We start from the raw sequence: 17,871 nt of genomic DNA, 5'->3' as shown, positions 1-17,871 counted from the left end.
TTAAACAGTGTACTAGTGCTTCTGGGGACTCGGCTTATGGTAAAGTGCTGAGGTTGGTTAGATATCCCAAGCAACGCAAATATCAGTTTTCTGGGGTGAATGTACACAATTACTAAAAGTAGAAAGCAAGTAAAATAAATAATGCCACTCCACCTTAGTCTTCAGAAATATTTCAGAATACATTACATCATTATTAAATGTTTTTCATAGTACACAGCACATAGATAAACTGGAGTTTTCTGTGTTACCAATGTACTTTTTAATTTTATATTCTTGGTGCATTTCAGGAAATAAGCCTCCACACACTTCTAAAGGTTGTTTTGAGGCTTCTATTACATTAATTTCTCTTCTTCACAACAGGAAGCTTTACTTTGCTATAAATAATTGAAATACCGGTCACTTTTAATTTCCGCAGCTGCTCTTCGACATCTTCTAGAACGTGGCTGATATTAAAGACTCTAACCTTCATCATTACCGTGCAAATTAAAAGCGAACTTCTGAAAAGCTTGTAAAGTGTTGACGCTTTCTGTACGGTCACTCAGTGGGGCATCTAAGGATACACCAGATCTTTGTCATCAAAAGGATGTTTGGAGCAGGAGAACGTAGACATAGGAGGGGGGCTCCTTTATTCTTCCTCTCATGTCGCGCATCTTTGACATTTTTGAGAAGAAACAAGAAGTGGCAGATCTGCAAATCTCTTTAGAGGTTGCAGATATTTTAGCAATATCTCAGTGGCTTTTACAGTCATAAATAGATCACAATCAATCATGAGCCAAGGTAAAGAAAAACGTAATTACTAGAAATTTAAGGAGAACGTTTTGTAAAAATGAAAAATTATCATTTTCCCAATCCTTTTATTTCATAAGAATTCCATTAATTCTAACATATTCTTTAACTTAGAAAATGATGACTGTCTAACTATAGTCTCTCTCTGTGTGTGTGTGTGTGTGTATATATATATGTTATATTTTTGTGTATATGTGGGAAGACATACTCTTTTTCTATATAGATATATATATACTGTGTGCATATATACTAATTGAGTCAAATATACAGTGAAAAAGGGACATATTGTGCTTGAAAATGCATGTGATTTTAAAAAAATGTTTTACAGCAAACAAAATATACAGAAAGGGGTGCTAGAATAATAATGACCAATAAATACAAATAAAGCAAGAATTCAGCGCGTACCCAGCGAATACAGATAGAAAAAAACCCCGTCTGAGGCATTAATATTGGGGATTCTGTCAATCTACATGGCCATTTTGCTTAACACACCACTATGTCCAAGTTTCGCACGTTTGGAGAGTTTTCATGGCTTTATTGCTTACCAAGTAGCTGAATCAGAAGGACTGCATGGCATTTTTAACCCAATGAGACACCCATGTAATTTTTTAAGCAATATAACCATGAAAAATTAGATCGGCAGCTAAAAAACTGGGTGTGTACTTTGACTTAGTGTTGGAATAAACTTATGACCACATAGTGTGACTGAATCCCCAATATTTATGCCTTATATATGTGGGGGGGTTTAATGGTATTTGCTGGGTATGCATTGAATCCTGCTTTGTTTTTTTATATTTTTTATTTACCGTAAGCCGGAGTCTTTAGTCAGTCTTTAGTTAGTGGAAGAGGAGCCCCTTGAGGCCCTAAAATCTTCCACTAGTCTCCATCTTTTTCTGCAATGGCCTAATAAAAGCTACCACTTACTGAATTGTGTTCTTATTATAAAAGAACACTTTGCTCATAAAGACACAACAAAGACAATATAGTATAAAGAGCAGCAGTCCTGTAAACCGCTTCCAGATTTCTCCATGTCACAGGTGTGGGGGGAGCCTCTGCGAGCGTCTCCTGTTCGGAACTATGCGCTTCATTTCATTTTAAAAGATGAAATAAAAACACCCCATAAAAAACTGAAAGACACGAGGAGGGAGGCAGTGAAATTTTAACAGTGCACTAAACTGATAACATTCTTCAGATTTTACGGCCAGCAATAATATCATATCAATATATTTTGTGGGGTCAGTGTAAATTCAGAGCCATAGTTGTTTCAGATGCTGCTGCCACTTTTCAGAGACTTTTTAAAACTGAAAGGCTATTGTCACTTGGCAACTAATAATTTCATTACAAATTAATAAACAGGCCTGATCACAGTGGTGTGGTCTTAATTTAAAATTCACCCCTCAAGTCGTTGGTATGACCCTCGGTTCTCATTTCACATCATCGATGAAGTCTGGTTTTGCATAACGCATTTAGAAGAACGGAGCAGCACTAGAACAGATATTGTCGTAATATACAATAGGCTATCATTTATTGATTGACAGTGCTATCATATTATGCAGTACCATGCAATAAGTAAATCGGGGCATAAAACGTAGCAAATATATATGTATACAAGGGCTTTCAAAAGGCAGTACAGCAAGCAGCAGATCACAGGCACAAGGAATTACAGAGAGTGTTCTCTACATTACTGTCCCTGAGAGAGAAACGTTTAGGCGTTACATAGAGAACAGGCACATCTTAGGAGCCAGATATACAAATCTGAGAGCCAGCTTGGTGTCTTGTTTCTTTTAGGAGCTAGAAGTACACCCACTAAGATCAATATCAAATGGCACAAAATGTTAGGAGACACGGCCACCTGCTCCTGGGAGTTCGGTAGCAAACATTTCATAAAATAGTTTATGATTCGTTCCTTCCTCCAATAGATTGTAAACTTACCACAGCCGTAACACTACGTCTTAAGGAGTCTTAATGTTACTGTCAATTTAGTTTATTGCCAGTTTTAATGTTTTTGTTCATTTTCACCGGCCTCCTACTGTAACAGCGCTACGGAATCCGCTGGCGCTCTACAAATAAACGGAACATAATTCACAACAAGCTGTAACAAACAACTAAAATGAGCATCTGTAACATCAAACATTTAAACCATAGCGATCGCCACTTCAGATAACATGATACATCTGGAAGCACTCAGCTCTTAAGCTTTAGCAGTTCTCATTAACATGAAATATGCGTTTCACATAATAGACGTGTCTTAAGGTTTCTAAACAGCCCTAATGTTTACTAGGCACATTAAAGGAGGCCCTCTTCAGCCGTAAACAAAAGGAATTAAACCTCAACGTTACATTTAAGAGAGGTTATAAGACTCACAAATACTGGAAATATAGTTGGAAATGCAGAGGCCCAGTGAGAAATTTATCATAAATTCACTTATAGATATCGATGAGGCCAGGGTATGCAGCCATATCTACTACTGGTGTACACGACACAAGAACAGTCCCATAATTAAGGGAAGAAAAACTAACATCTAATTGGGGCTTCCTGCAGGAAGAAAAATTAATAAAGTATTAATAAATTAATAATAATAAAAGAACTTGACAAATAAGAAAGTAAAACTGTCATTTTCTTCCAAAGCTGGTTTCCACTACATCATTTTTTAATTGGGCTCTGTATGAGCAGAAAATTACTTAAATACTTAGAAACATTTGATTATTTTTACAAGTTTGTTTAATGTCACCCACTACCAGTTTAAATTTCATATTGTCAACACAACTAAAGAGATTTCCCATATGTTCAAGAATTTAGTTTAATAGGGTCATTAAGATTATTTCATTTAGTCCAGACACACCTTTCCCTTGTACAATACTGAAAAAGCGCACATCAAATACATGTCACGTTTGTCTTATGTAAAGAAATTAGGGTTAATAGTGTGATGACCACGTTTTAGGTCGGACTGGGGAAGGCTTCCTTCCATCCAGCAATGTTTCCCTGTGTTTAGGGCCTTCCTGCACATATTTGCACATGCAATTGAAATAGAGCTTAATAGTGTGATCGCCACGGACTTCCAATGATCTAGACAGCCCTCTTCCACGCTCTATTATTTAGACGCTATTCTTTCCGGACAGATTTTTGTAAGTTTAACGGAATCCCTAACATGGTTTCCTGTTTTTCCAAGCAGTATTCATCCTAGAGTATACTGAAAGAGGTCTTATTGTATTTAGTGTCTGTCTGCACGGCTCTTCATGTGGGAGAATTTCGGTTTAGAAGCACGTTTATTGATCTAGGTAGACTTCCCACCCCTCCATTATGGAATAAAGTCATGTTTTAGGGTTAGCTGGCATGTCTCGGCCTCCCGTGGGACAATGAGAAAACTATATGCTGATTGCCATCTGATTTTGGACAAAAAAGGACATTCTGCTTTACAAAGCCAGATTTTGACTGATCAGATGTAACACCTTTTCGTGACAGCTTGTCTGGAACGAAGGCCTTACAAAGTAGGTTTTCATAGGGAAGAGATAGGCTCTGTCACTAGGAATGAACAGCCGAACCGTAACATTTTCAGAAACTGTCATGCCTTATCAAACAAAAGCTGCCAAAGTCTGTCAGGACGGATGAGCCTCTAATGTGACAAAATGTGTAAATTTCCCCACTTCATTGTTTTTTTCTCAATGACCCAAATAAATATTAACCCTAGATTGGCTAGAAAATAGTGGCATCTAAGTAGAAAGTTTTTTTTTTTATGTTTAAATGATGACTGGGTAGAACCCTAGAGAAATATGATTAAAGCAACAAAGCTTACAAGAAACCCTTAAAGGAAAGCTATTTCTCATTATCCCTAACAGAAGACCGAGAGCCAAACAACTCAAAACTACTCTGTCATCTCGAGGAGAACGACTAACACATCTTCTTACCTAGTCAACCCTTTTGACTTTTTTGATAACCATTTCCTTATTCTCACTCCTGTTATTCTTGCCGCACCATCACACCTGAACCGGTTTACGTCACAGTGTATAAATGATTCTTGCTGCGATATGGTACTTACAAATCTATGAGTGTTCTGATGTCTAAGGTGCATTTTTTTTGTTAATATTATTGATTGTACACAGGTTAGGCCTGTATGTACTTGGTGAAGCTATTGATGTGTGTGTGCTGCATTGCAGTATGTCTTTTGTATGAAATGTATTTTCTGCCTTTGAATGAACTCAACCGAGCCGACTAAAGAAGTTGTGTCGCACGTCCTGTGCGATGTGTGCTTTGTTTTATCATGAGCCCACAGAGGCTAACAATTCAGGTGCTCCAAGCGTGACACTGCTTGCGTCTTTTTTGTGAGAAGCTATTTATACAACGCAAAAATAAGTGTTTTTTAATTGAATAAGAAAACATGAAAAATACATTGTATATAGAAGCAAGAATTAGACTTTGTTTTAATCTGGACAGTTCCACTAGGAATAAGTATAAGAATGACTGCTCATACATATCAGTACATTTATTACGAGCAGATACTAAGTTCCTGCACAAGGGATGCATTTATGAACTCAGTTTAATTAACAAAAACAAATCAGATATAGATAGAAAAACCATCATGACATATTATTTTATTGCTTTAGGTAGCATCATCCTTTTCCACATGACTGAAATTATACTATTATTTACATACATATCTATGCATATTGCTTTGTATTCCCTGTACAGCCTTTTTGCCTTTGTTCTGCTTCATATGCCAAAATCCGTTAAAGAATAAATAGGTTTACCTGTGAGGATGAAGGAAGCAAGCATACATTATGCAGAGTCCTGGAGCCAGACAGACTCTTTTATGAAAGAGGTTGGTTGGTTTGAGGTTTTCTTCTTAGCAGCCATGAAAGTATAATGCCAAAAAGATCAATATAAAATAGAGCATGTTGGGCACCAGCCATAAATTTTAAGTAGCCATGGCTACCTGGCTTCTGGGATTTTTCCAGCCATCAAATGACCCATACCTCTTGCGCACATTAATAATCTGCCTGAAAGCCACACTTCCAGAGCTTTGAGAAGTCAGGCCATCGTACCTCAATGAAAGCTAAGGTAACATTGTCAGCGTGTCTAAATCAGTACATGTGAGACGATAATGGACAGAGACGGTTGATTTAGAGAACACTACCTAGTTTATGGATATTTACCTTTGGTTGCTGACTAATATTTGCTTAGTTTAAACCTGAAGATGAAATAACAAATATTCTTTAAAAACACACAAAGAGTATGTGTTAAATGTCAAGCTTCCTGATATACCACGATACAGGCTGTGGTGTCTAACAGCACTTTGGTGATATAAAATAATCATGTCAGAATATCTCACTAAAGATGACAATATGCTCTCTTTTTTTTTTTTTGTTTAGCTTGTTTTTTTGCCACAGAACTAATTACAGATTGATATTAATACAAAGTGGCTGCCATTCATGCAGGAATCTCCTACATGTCACAGAAGAAGGACTCCGAGCCGGTTAGATTCACTGTCAGTGTCCTAACACTCCCCCAGAGCTGTCCTTCAGACATCTGCAATATAGTCTGTGAAAAACCATTTGTAGAACATATGTCTACTCATTACCACCCCTCAAGAGCCAGATTTTACTGTCAATTACAACAAAAAGGAACATTACACTGAGATTGTTAATTTTTACAGAAGGGTCACTTAATACACGAGTCAACATTCCCTGGAATCTGGGACCCTATTATATGGCTCAATGCAGAGGAGTTAAGAGCCTGCAGTTGGTAACTTTTAGATCATCATAGAAAAAGTAGTAAGGCAAACTTTCTGCTGAGGAGTTTAAAAAGTCCTGTTGAAATGACCAATCATTTACTGAAGAAACAGATCAAACATATGTGTACTGAGAAATTATTTAATTATGGCCACATTATGGAAAAAGTAAGCGAGCCCTTCGGAATTTTCTGGTTTTCTGCACTAATTGCTCATAAAAATCCAACTTCACAATAGTAGCAGTGTTTATTTTTTGGGTGTGCAGCACATTATTGATTTCATATGATAGTACTACAATGTTTTGGGAGATAATTTTCTGTGGTTTCACTCTGTTACCTTAATTGCTAATTTTAATCTACTATTGTGATTACTTTATTATTGTGAGATACATCTAAATCTAATTATTGATATGCAACCACCTGTATTTGCCTGTACAATATCATTCCCACTACCACATTGTCACTTCTGTCCTACAGCTATACTGCTGATCCAGGACACTGCGCACATAGAGATTTCATAGCTAACATAACCCAGAGGAGCAAATGGATTGGAATTGGTATATTTATGGAATACGTTGTTTGGAAATTGTAATAAACATTGGTCTTATTACCACTGGCTAAGACAATGACCTCATAAAACTTGCAAAAATGACATCTAAAGAATCTGACAGCACTGCGGCTCAATAGCTCCACAAGAGTCTTCTTCTGATCCATTTTAAACAGCTGGATGGATACTGTGCTTGTCAACATACACAACCACTTAGCATATTTGAAAGTAAACCCATTAGTCCTTAATCAGATTTACTTTATTCAATTACATCCAAGCGTGTACCCTGGCTACTTCTGCGAACTCAATTTTTGTTTGCTAGGCACAAGGCTGAACCTCGTCATCTTCAGGGATCACTGGGGTTAGAACAGAGGGGAAAAAACTCATCAAATACTTCAGCAAAACTCTGAAATGAGTGACCTGTTGACAGTGGTGCTCCACGGCTAGGAAAGGACTGGAGACTGCCACAATGTTCAAAATCAAGAGAAATTTAATTTCACCTTTCCAGTTCCACCTCTGACCGTGTTCTGACTCTATCAGATCAAAATAGAAGCTTAATCATTTCTCACTCTCTTGGTCTCTCTACCGCTCTCCTGGCTGACCGTAAAAGCATCAGCTGCATGCTTCCGTTAAATTGTCCACAGAAATCGTGCTGCTCTAATCAATGACAGAGTACACACTGTAAAGAATGGTCGACAAGCAAGACACCCAGTATTGTTAATTGCTACATATAGAGTTATTAGGTTAATGAGACAATGTGTATACCAAGATTACAGGTCCCTTTCTCAACGCAAACAATTTTGTTTTTGTACAGCTTGTGACCAGACATCCCCACACTGGTCATCTACAAGTTATTATTTCCAGTATTATTATGTTTTAGTTTTTTCCTTGTTTATATTAGAGACACAATATATAAAATACAGTATACAGATCATTTAGTGCCACCAAAAGACCCCAATACAAGAAATCAGACCCATGTCTTATGTAGTTTATGTACATTCCACAATGCAATTTGAATTCCAATATTAAACTGTACCTCAGCCCAGATCACTCATCTTACCAAAATTTTATAAGCATCACTTAAATGCCAAGGTCTCCAAATCTTTACCATGCAAATAATTTTTGCATATAATTAAGGATTTGAATTCTGAAGAGAAATGAGCCAAAAACCTGTTATTTCAAACTGTATATACACATTTGTATGTAATCTATATCAGAGTTTATTGGATATTTTTATATAACACCATAGTGTTTTATGCATATGGATGGAAATGGTTTTTCCCTCAGAAGATGTTGGAAAGATTTATTGTTGTAAAGGAATGGCTCCGTTCTTTACTATTTCACCAATTGCTTAAATATATGTATAGGACAGCATCCTGAATTACCTCCAATTACATGTAATTCATTTCATTCTATTATCATTTCAAACAATGATACAAAGTTAATATCAAATTACGGGCAACTATCCCTTTTAATAGTAAAAAGCATCAATGCATTAAACATAATTCACTTCATTACACTTATGTGCTTCAGGTTTTTCGTCAACCAGCAGCTGCTACATCTCTATACACTGAGCATTAAAGTGTGAAGTCGGATATAGAGTTCCCTTACCATTTAGAAACATAAAGCACGACTGCACATAATGGCCAATTACCCCAACCACTCCGTCTAGTTTCGCAACTTCAACCTTACTTGCTCCTTCACCTTATCTTCATATTCAGGACAGTTTTAAACCTATCCTATGGATACTTCAAATGCCTCACTATATAATTATCACCATTGCATTGAATAATAGCATGTCTAAGAAGCTCACCCTCCAATGTTAAATGAGGACCTCTTGTGCATTGCCTTGAAATGTCCTTCTATACGATCTTTAACAACTGAATGTATTGAACTATTTATATAATATGCCATCGCCCCTGTCTCATACTAATGCCTCTTTCTACACAAACTAGCATAATGCTTGCATTTCCTACTGCAACCTTACATATAGATATTCTTTAGGGAGACCAATCTTATTTACCTTGCAATTATTTGTAACTACCCTTGGTTAGGGGTAGAGCTGGGACCGCATGTGTACCTAACTACCTCCATATGGGAGCCGTGATTGATCAATTTCACATCAAAGTTGGCTGATCAGATGAGCTTGTCTGGTCTGCCTAACCAGCCCATGATCCCCGCTGGGCGTTGTGGAAGCTCCATGTGACAGCAGGCTGTGCCCCGAAATCAGAACTATGCAGTCCTGACCAAAACACATTAACAGAAAGGGAATGCATAAAACCACATAAGGAGAACAGATAAACTCTTCCTAAAGTCCTGGTTACTGTAGGAGAGGGTGGAATTGCAAGGAAATACAATAAAAGCTTCAGTAACCTAAAATCTTTGAATCAGAGGAGGGCAGAGGGTAACTGCACATTACCATTGGCTGCGGTTTAGTTGCTTAAGCGTTGTTTTGTAAAATGACTCAAATGAATTCATCAACAGGCTCTTACCTGAGCAGCGGGTGGAATATGATGGTAATATTTCTGGCTCCCGGTTTGCAGACAAATCTTGCTCCGCCACCAATTAAATTATCGTTGGGAGCACCTGTGTCCAAACACAAATAGAAAGCAAACATTAGAAAATGGCTGTGCATTAGATTAGGAATTTCTGAGTTCTATGCAGGACATAAGAGCATTTCTATTTAATGCTCTTTGATAAATTATAGCATTAAAAGATCTATACGTACACATTTCCATTCTTTACATATTAATATGGACATACTGATCATACTAATCATTTATTATTATTTCTTCTCCCATCAAGCCTACAAAAAAACCTAAGGCATTTTTTTTTTAATTATATGACAGGTGCTAATGCGACTGTATTAGATCCTTAAATACATGCTAAATATTAGAAGGTTGCGCTTTTCCCAGATTATCAAACAAACCACCCATGCATTAGAATATCCACACTGGAGCAGGTTACTAGAGAACTAATGCTTTGTAATCAGGTTGTTTAATGTTTAATCTGATTTATAATCAGCATGATTAAAACACTGAGGACTCCCAAAAGACATGCGTGATATTTGCCCACCGTGATTTTTTCTCTGCATCAGTAAACAAACAACCACAAACATTGATAGGAATGTAATACAGCAAAACTACTACTAGCTCAGTAAATCAGTAATAGTTTCAAGAGAATTTTGTTAACCTCTCTTCATGGTACCCAGCATATAGCTCTTTGAGAACTAGATCAGTGATCATCAAATTCCCTAACATCTTCTGCTCACATACAGTAACTCGTTAACATTGTACATACATGCCAAATGCCACATACTAATACCCACTGTTACACTATATGCTCATATTCTCATGCTAACGCAATTCTGTAACACACACTCTTATACACATGCACACACAATCCAACATACACTCACTCACACACTATACATATATAAAAACACATTAACATTATGCACACATACACATTGAATCTGGCACTATACAGTTACACACAGACTAACACTATACACATACACACTGACTCACATAAAACAGTATGAACACACACACTGACTCCAGCACTATACATATATATACACATGTACACCGACTGACACTACAGCATACACATGATATTCTGCCATCATTAACTGTGCTTTCCTGTGGGCACGCGGGGGCCTTGAGGCACCAAGCAGGGTCACATAACATGCATTACGTGGCCCTGCTGAGAGGAGCCTCCGTGGTGACCTGGCACAGGGGGTTTGTCAAGCACTGCTTTAGATCATCAGGCAATGTGCCCAGTAAAATGCATGCCGAGGATCATCGAAGCATAAAAAGGGACAGTTTAATGTACAAAAGACAACCCCAGTATGCATATTAACTTTCTGTACTTTCTGAGTACTTCAACATGCATTCTTTGGAGAAAAAAAATGTTTACCTGACTAAAAAGCTGCTGCCATGGCTATCCTTCTGAGTAGTCTGACATTGCTTGGCACTGATTGGCTGCTTAAAGCACTTACATCGATTTCAATCCCTGTCTGCAGCATTCGTCAAAACACCGCTGGAGCTAACTGGTGGTAAGTACATGGAGGGCGACGTATTAAACCAAAAGTATATGGGGGATTCTGCAGACTCCCCCCAACCATGCATTTGCAAAAGGAATACTACAAAGAGACCACATTTCCCTTTAAGCTCAAAATTTGTATATACTGTGTGCTAGCATCCAAAATAACAGAGGTTTTGAGCACCTACCTACTGCCAATTGACTGGTTTGCCCAAATTTGGAAACATGAAATGCATATACAACTTAAAATTTAGTCAATTTAAAAAAAGTATTCATTTTATTTCAATAGATTTAGGAACTTAACATGGCTGAACAGGCCTAGTAGTGACATGTGAATCATTTTAATCGCCTGAGCACACTAAAATAACATTTTTTTCCTGACAATATCCTTTTGTGATATGTATGGAAAACAGTTTGTCCTGTCTAGAAGAAAAAAGTGAGAATTATCATCATAAATTGTTTTTTGAACACTCAATTGGAGCTCTGTATCTCTTCAAATAAAATTAGAATTGAAAACCAATAAAAAGACCGTGGTTTCAGCGCTGACAGATACTTCATATTCTCTCACTGCTTTATTTTGCCTGATATGCGTATGTTACTTATCTATATTGGTTCTTTCAGACACAGCTAGACAGTCCTGATGTCATAAAAAACATCCAATATTAAAGGCCATGGACAAGATGAAAGGCCAGGTAATAAGACAGCTTTTGGGTTTGTGAGATATGCAAGTTAGCCAGGGTTAAAGTGCTATAAGATATGTCACATACTGGTCACGTGATATTCCTTGACAGGGTGAACAGGACTGCCCTCCCGGCTTCCAGCACCACATGAGAGCAATGCTGCTCTTATAAAGATGCAGAGGTGATTCTGGAAACGTGTTCCAGATACTATCTGCCCCCAATAATTTCACGCCACCACAGCACGTAATTACAGGCTCTATAGAAGAAATACACAACTCTGGTGATCTAGAGACATGGGTGACATGGCATCCTGTTAGCCCATTTGCTTATCATCAGTTCATGTGTCACTTGAGAGCACTAATATTAGAAACACTACTAAATACTAATAAAACTAAACCCAAAATAAATGCATGTGTTTTGTTTCCCTAAAGACTAGAGATCTTCCCTAGTGAAGATTATCACTACCTCCCTGGCAGTGTTTTTGACATGGCCTATCTCCTTACTCCCCTACTGCTCTCAGCGGTAGGATTATAAATACATGGATGACATGAATATTAATGGTAACTTTTGGCTGCTCTATAAAGCGGGTTGTGACTACAAAGAGAAGATAAAGGAAAAAAAACAATGGTGATTTTTTTAGTTAAAAGGATTTGTGGTGCCTAGGTTAAAATCTAGTGTTATCACCATAGCAACCAACAGAATGCTCCTGCTGAATGGTCTTGGTTGCTAAGGGGATAAGACCACATTGTAAGCTTTGCACCAAAACAGCTATTCCGGTATATCTTATAGAAAGACTGCAACATGCTTATGATTTTCCTGTAGCAAAAATATAAGCCAAAATATACGATGATTTTCTGTGGTACAAACATTTGCTCTCAAGAAACAGAGACTAGCTATCGCATTCCTGATATCATGGATAGATCATCATCTTGCCACTGCTGTTTCCTATATACACTGCATCATGCAATCAAAAGTGACCTGAAGAAAACAAGGATTTTTACTAAATAAACAAAGGATTGTTTTTAGGGATATTAACCCCTTGGACAATGGGCGGTCCCTAAACTCATTGAAAACAATGCATTTTGAGCCCGTACATGTACGGGCTTTGTCGTTAAGGGATTAAATGCCTATAACAAATGGACAGAGCCACAGAATATAGCATTTATGCTGCCCATACCCTCTTTTGGAAGCGGAATTCCTTTGTCCTGTTCTCCCCAAATGTCCCCAATTTCTAGGAGCACCCAACTATACAAAAGCGCTACACTCTCCTAAATGATCACAATAATGAGTAAAAAATAAATAAAAATAAATCTTCTAAAAGCTTCACTCTCACTATATTACTTAAAAATAAGTGGCCCAAGTCTGGTCATTTAAAATGTTAGGAGGCATGCATATGGTTAGATGATACTCTTTTGTTTGTGTTTTTTTTTAGGAATATCTAAATGTCTATATCATGACATATATGATATGGCATATAATGATAGAGTAGCATTCAGCACTAATTGATAACACGGTACTAACAGAAAAACAGAACTTCCTGGACAAATAGTAAGGAAAAAGAAAAAAAAAAGAGACCTTCCCCAACTATGAATGTGTTTTTTTTTTACTCTTTACAATATCAACTAGGAATGGGTTCTATTAAATATATCTCCTGCTCAGCAGTGCGCATCTGCCAATATTTACCCCCCAGGCAGCTTCCCTACTGGCTGACATGAGATTTTCCAGTGGTCTAACCTCCATGCACTTGCATTCAATAGACTGTCCCATTACCCATGTTAGGACTTTGTATGCCAAGCAACCATCTGCAGCAGAATTCATAGCCATTTAATGTCTTCCATTTGTAGTGATTCCTCATGGAGACATATACTGCATAAACGCAATATTTTAAGGAAGCCTTGTATTTTAATGTAAATTCATCAACATTATTTCATTTCCAACCTTTGGTTTGTACTCTCTTAGATGGTATCCACAGGCTCTTGCATATAACTTTTTCGTCTCTGAAAACTTTCTCAGAAGATCAACACTGACACATACATTGCTCTCAATCCCCAATAGAGGAGATAAAAGATAACCGTTGTGAGACACAATTTACAGAATTGATTGCACACAGCAGACAAAAATAAAATGACTCCATACCAAATATTAGTGTATTGACTGTTTGTCAGCTGGAAGCCTTCGGCCAGAGTAATTATTGCAGCAGAAACCTGTACAGTTATTACGCGTCCTCCAACTTTGCGCAGATTCAAACTGTATAATTTATATGTAAATGAGGAGCAAACCGTTCAAACAAAATCTGTACTTTGCTGCCAAGGTGAAGGCAATTTCCTGTCTTCCTCCATCCATTAAGAAAAATTAATAATTTGCAAAGAATTTGAGTTCTGTGCACAATAACAAAAAAAAACAAAAAACAAGCATTTACAAAAATATAGATTTCTGGAGGAATCACAGATTATTGTTAATGTATACCCTCCTTCATTATGATCTCAGAGGGTCGCTGTAGAACAACAGTCTGAACTGAGCGCTTAGACTGTGGAAATAAGATATAAATTCGAAAAATTACTATGTGAAATAATTTCTGCTCACATAAAACAGATAACCTTTTGATCCAAATCCCATTCAAAGTGCGTGTCTATTGTATCTATGACAAAATAAAGAGATTTTTTTAAAAAAATAGTATTTTACATTTTGATATAATCAAAATGTCTAGAGCCGAAAGTGGGCGGGGCCTGGAAAGGAGTGGGCGTAACCAAGCACCCCATTCAGAGCTCGTAGGCAAATCGCTGTCAATGTATTGCCCCTGAAAGCAACAGTGTGCGAAGGAGCCAGAATCAGATAAAGGCTAGAATTATTATTTATTTTCACGGAAAAGGGAGAAAAGTCATGCCCTTATCAAAAGTTTAATTTAAAAATGACAATAGCAGATAACTTTTTTGTTTCACCTAATTATGCCAGCAAGAACAATTCGATATAGTATTAATCACACAGCTAGGGCTCCATATGGTAATCAATAATTCAAATACGTAACATCCATCATTCATTGAGCGGGAAAAAAATAGCAGAAAAGAAGGGAGCGCAAAAGTACATTTTCTCCTGTGTTTTACAAACTAATTGCACATTAGTTTACCATATTTCTACATTTGGATTCCGCATACAGGTGAAGGCTGCAATAATTTATGTAATCTAGTTGAAGGGGTTTCGAGGGCACCTACTTTTCCTGGATAAGCGGTTAGAACAGCGTCTTAAAATATAATTTTAAAATAAAATTTAAAAGAGCAACACAAAAAAGCATTATAAATTTTGCATATATCCAAGGGTCACACTGACTGATGAGCCCTGAACGGGTCTGTAGAAGTCTCCAGGCTAACATACGCAAAGCACGGGACAGACAGAATATGACTTCAAAAAGGCAAATAATTACCTTGTGTAAATCCAAAGTTTATTACGTGCTAAGAAGAAAGGCAAAAAGCGGAGGAGGCATTCAGCAGCACAACTGGAAGAGGAACAATGGGACCTAAAGGTCATCAGCAATTTTACAGTGGGGAAAAAATAAACGTTCGGTGAAGCTACAGCAATCAGTGTCACGGTTTTACATAAAAATAGCCAGTCTATTAACCAATTTACTGTTTATGTACACCATTTTATGTTTATAATAGGAGTTACTTGATAAGTTATATCAAGCATAGTCACATAAATTATCTTTGCATAAACGGTTTAATTGTATGTGATATTATAATGACAGCTCAGTTACCTTTTTTGTACGCCAAGCAACACGATATTCAGCTAATTTGAATAATTAATGTTACTTTTCTAACTTTAGTCAACAGTGCAGATTGAGATTTAATTAATCGCTGCCGCAGTTATTTTGACGCTGACGGGAGTTGGAAGCTGAATAGGTCATTAATTATTTTAGCTATAGTTAATCTTTCCTTAGTTTCCAATCATGTTCATGGGCGGAACACTACGGCATCAACAGGTGTTTCATTTTTTTTAATTGGCATATTTTATATAGTGGCCTTTCTTCATTGCTCAATGTTAGGTGGCTTTTGAAATAGCACATCAAGTGCTGAACACATTAAGCATTTGTCTCTTTTCATTCATGCACTCTGTTTCTAATTTGAAGGACTAAGGACCTTCAACATGCTTCACATGATCTTTGGAATGAGGTTGAAAAATTTGATGGACGTGTAAGGAAAAGTTACTCCCCCACTGATCACTGCCAGAGCATCCATTTAGAGTCCGTCTTTTCGCAAACGTGGTGATTGTTTATTGAACTTTCAAGATCATGTTAGGGGAGGGGGTTAAAGCATTTAGGGTTAAAGCTTAAAAGTTAAAACATTGGGCAGAAAGGAGTCAGAGAGAGAAGCAATGGAAAAGTATACAGCAAGGTAAATACAGAGATTGAAAAAAGGAAAGGATGGTGAAGATGGAAGGGAGGCATCGTTGGCAGGGGATCTTGCTAGCTCTTAAAATCCTAGGGAAAGGTACGTTAAATCCCAGAGCAAACAATCCAATAATTAGGTATATCCGAGCACTTGTACTGTGAAATGGTCTACCCATATCACTGAAAATTACCGATTCCTTGCTACAATGAACCCATACAGAACACCAGCGATTCTTTATCCCAACAACTTTTGTCCCCTTTTTGGTATTGAACAAATAAATATTCAAGCTTATATAAAGTGTGGTATATACTCAACATCGGTTTTCTATAAATATTCACCCCGGGTGACTTTCCCGTTAAACCGTGAGGTAAGCATCTTTTCCAAGCCTATTGTTGGTTTAGCACAGTTTGTACACAACCTTTCCCTATATGCCTTTGTGCATACCCTTCCATCAAAGGTGCATTAAAATAACATGGGCCATGCTTTTTAAACATCAGAAGCAATTATAGAGATTTACACACATATTCTGAGTAAAACAAAAGAGTGACAAACTTGCTGATATTCAACAACCTAGCAAAGCCTCATCATCAAAGCCACTTTCTTTTGATGTCCACATAGCGCATACATCCATGGTTGGTACCTTGACCTTCTGTGTAGAGCATCCTCATCTCAAAGCAATCTGCAGCTTATAATGGCTGATGCTTTGATTACAGTTCAGGAACACAGACTTGAAACATGATGCTTTTTACTGTCACCGCATTGCTTCTGAGAGCAACCGTGTGCTCTCCAATATAAAAAGTACTCTGCCCACAGATATAGGAAGGCAATAGATTAAAAGCCAAAAAAAAAAAAGTTTGGACCGAATTGGGGCTCCTGACCTTATTTTACCCTGTGCAACTAAAAACAAAACCCGAACCATTCTTCTAGCCACATGTACGATTTATATACTATATTATCTAAGTAAAAGGCATCAGAGCAACACTTCAAAATGAGATAATCACACATTTCTTTTGCAAAAAAAGATACACTTTTATATATGAAATGTAACATGAGAAAATTTATGGTGTGATTTTGTACCATTCAAAGCTTTTTAGTGAGTCAAATTGCAGAAAATTGTGTTGCAAGATTGTTTATACAACCTGCACACATCTGCAACACCGTTCAAAATGGTCATAGTGACAAAGACTCATTATTACTAAACAATATGCAATGCCACAATAAATAATAAGATTACCAAATACCAAACCTTTGGTTACGGGATGCCCCCCCACTGATAATTCCACATGAAATGGCATTGGACAATACTATTGATACTAATGGAATTAACAAAAGCTTTTTGTTTATTTCTATTAAGAGTAGTTACAAATAATAAAAACAATGTGTTTAATAACGTTTGCAAAGAGTTTCTGATGTGTATCTGCCATACTTCTATTGGCCAAAGAGGGATAACTGTTTTAGGGGTGTGGTTAGGGATGTGGTTAGGGGCGTGGCTTTACCAAGAGTTTTTATGGGACGTCTACACGGTATTTCATATAAACGAGGATTACAGCTAGAGGAAGAACAATGCATTTTACTTACACAATTTAATTCCTAAACACACATTCTGACAGGTGGGAGGTATGCGGATATAGCACTGTAATGTTTCGTGGCATTCATTTTGGTAACCACCCAGCAAAAGTTTAGACAAGCAGCCATGCAGGTCACG

At 37.2% G+C, this 17,871-nt stretch overlaps 1 protein-coding gene across 1 annotated transcript in view; it reads right to left on the bottom strand.

Moving 5' to 3' along the window:
* The window catches only part of EXOC4 (exocyst complex component 4), a 165,404-nt gene that overhangs the window by 81,061 nt on the left and 66,472 nt on the right, over positions 1–17,871 (bottom strand). Inside the window, exon 10 of the mRNA XM_053465553.1 lies at positions 9,550–9,643. Within this exon, the coding sequence (XP_053321528.1) occupies positions 9,550–9,643 (94 nt within the window). The remainder of the gene's footprint in view (positions 1–9,549; positions 9,644–17,871) is intronic.

The sequence above is a fragment of the Spea bombifrons genome, chromosome 4 (genome assembly GCF_027358695.1).
Source record: "Spea bombifrons isolate aSpeBom1 chromosome 4, aSpeBom1.2.pri, whole genome shotgun sequence".
NCBI classification, from domain to species: domain Eukaryota; kingdom Metazoa; phylum Chordata; class Amphibia; order Anura; family Pelobatidae; genus Spea; species Spea bombifrons.
The sequence above is the reverse complement of the archived record's forward strand: the minus strand, read 5'-3'. Positions and strand labels throughout refer to the sequence as shown.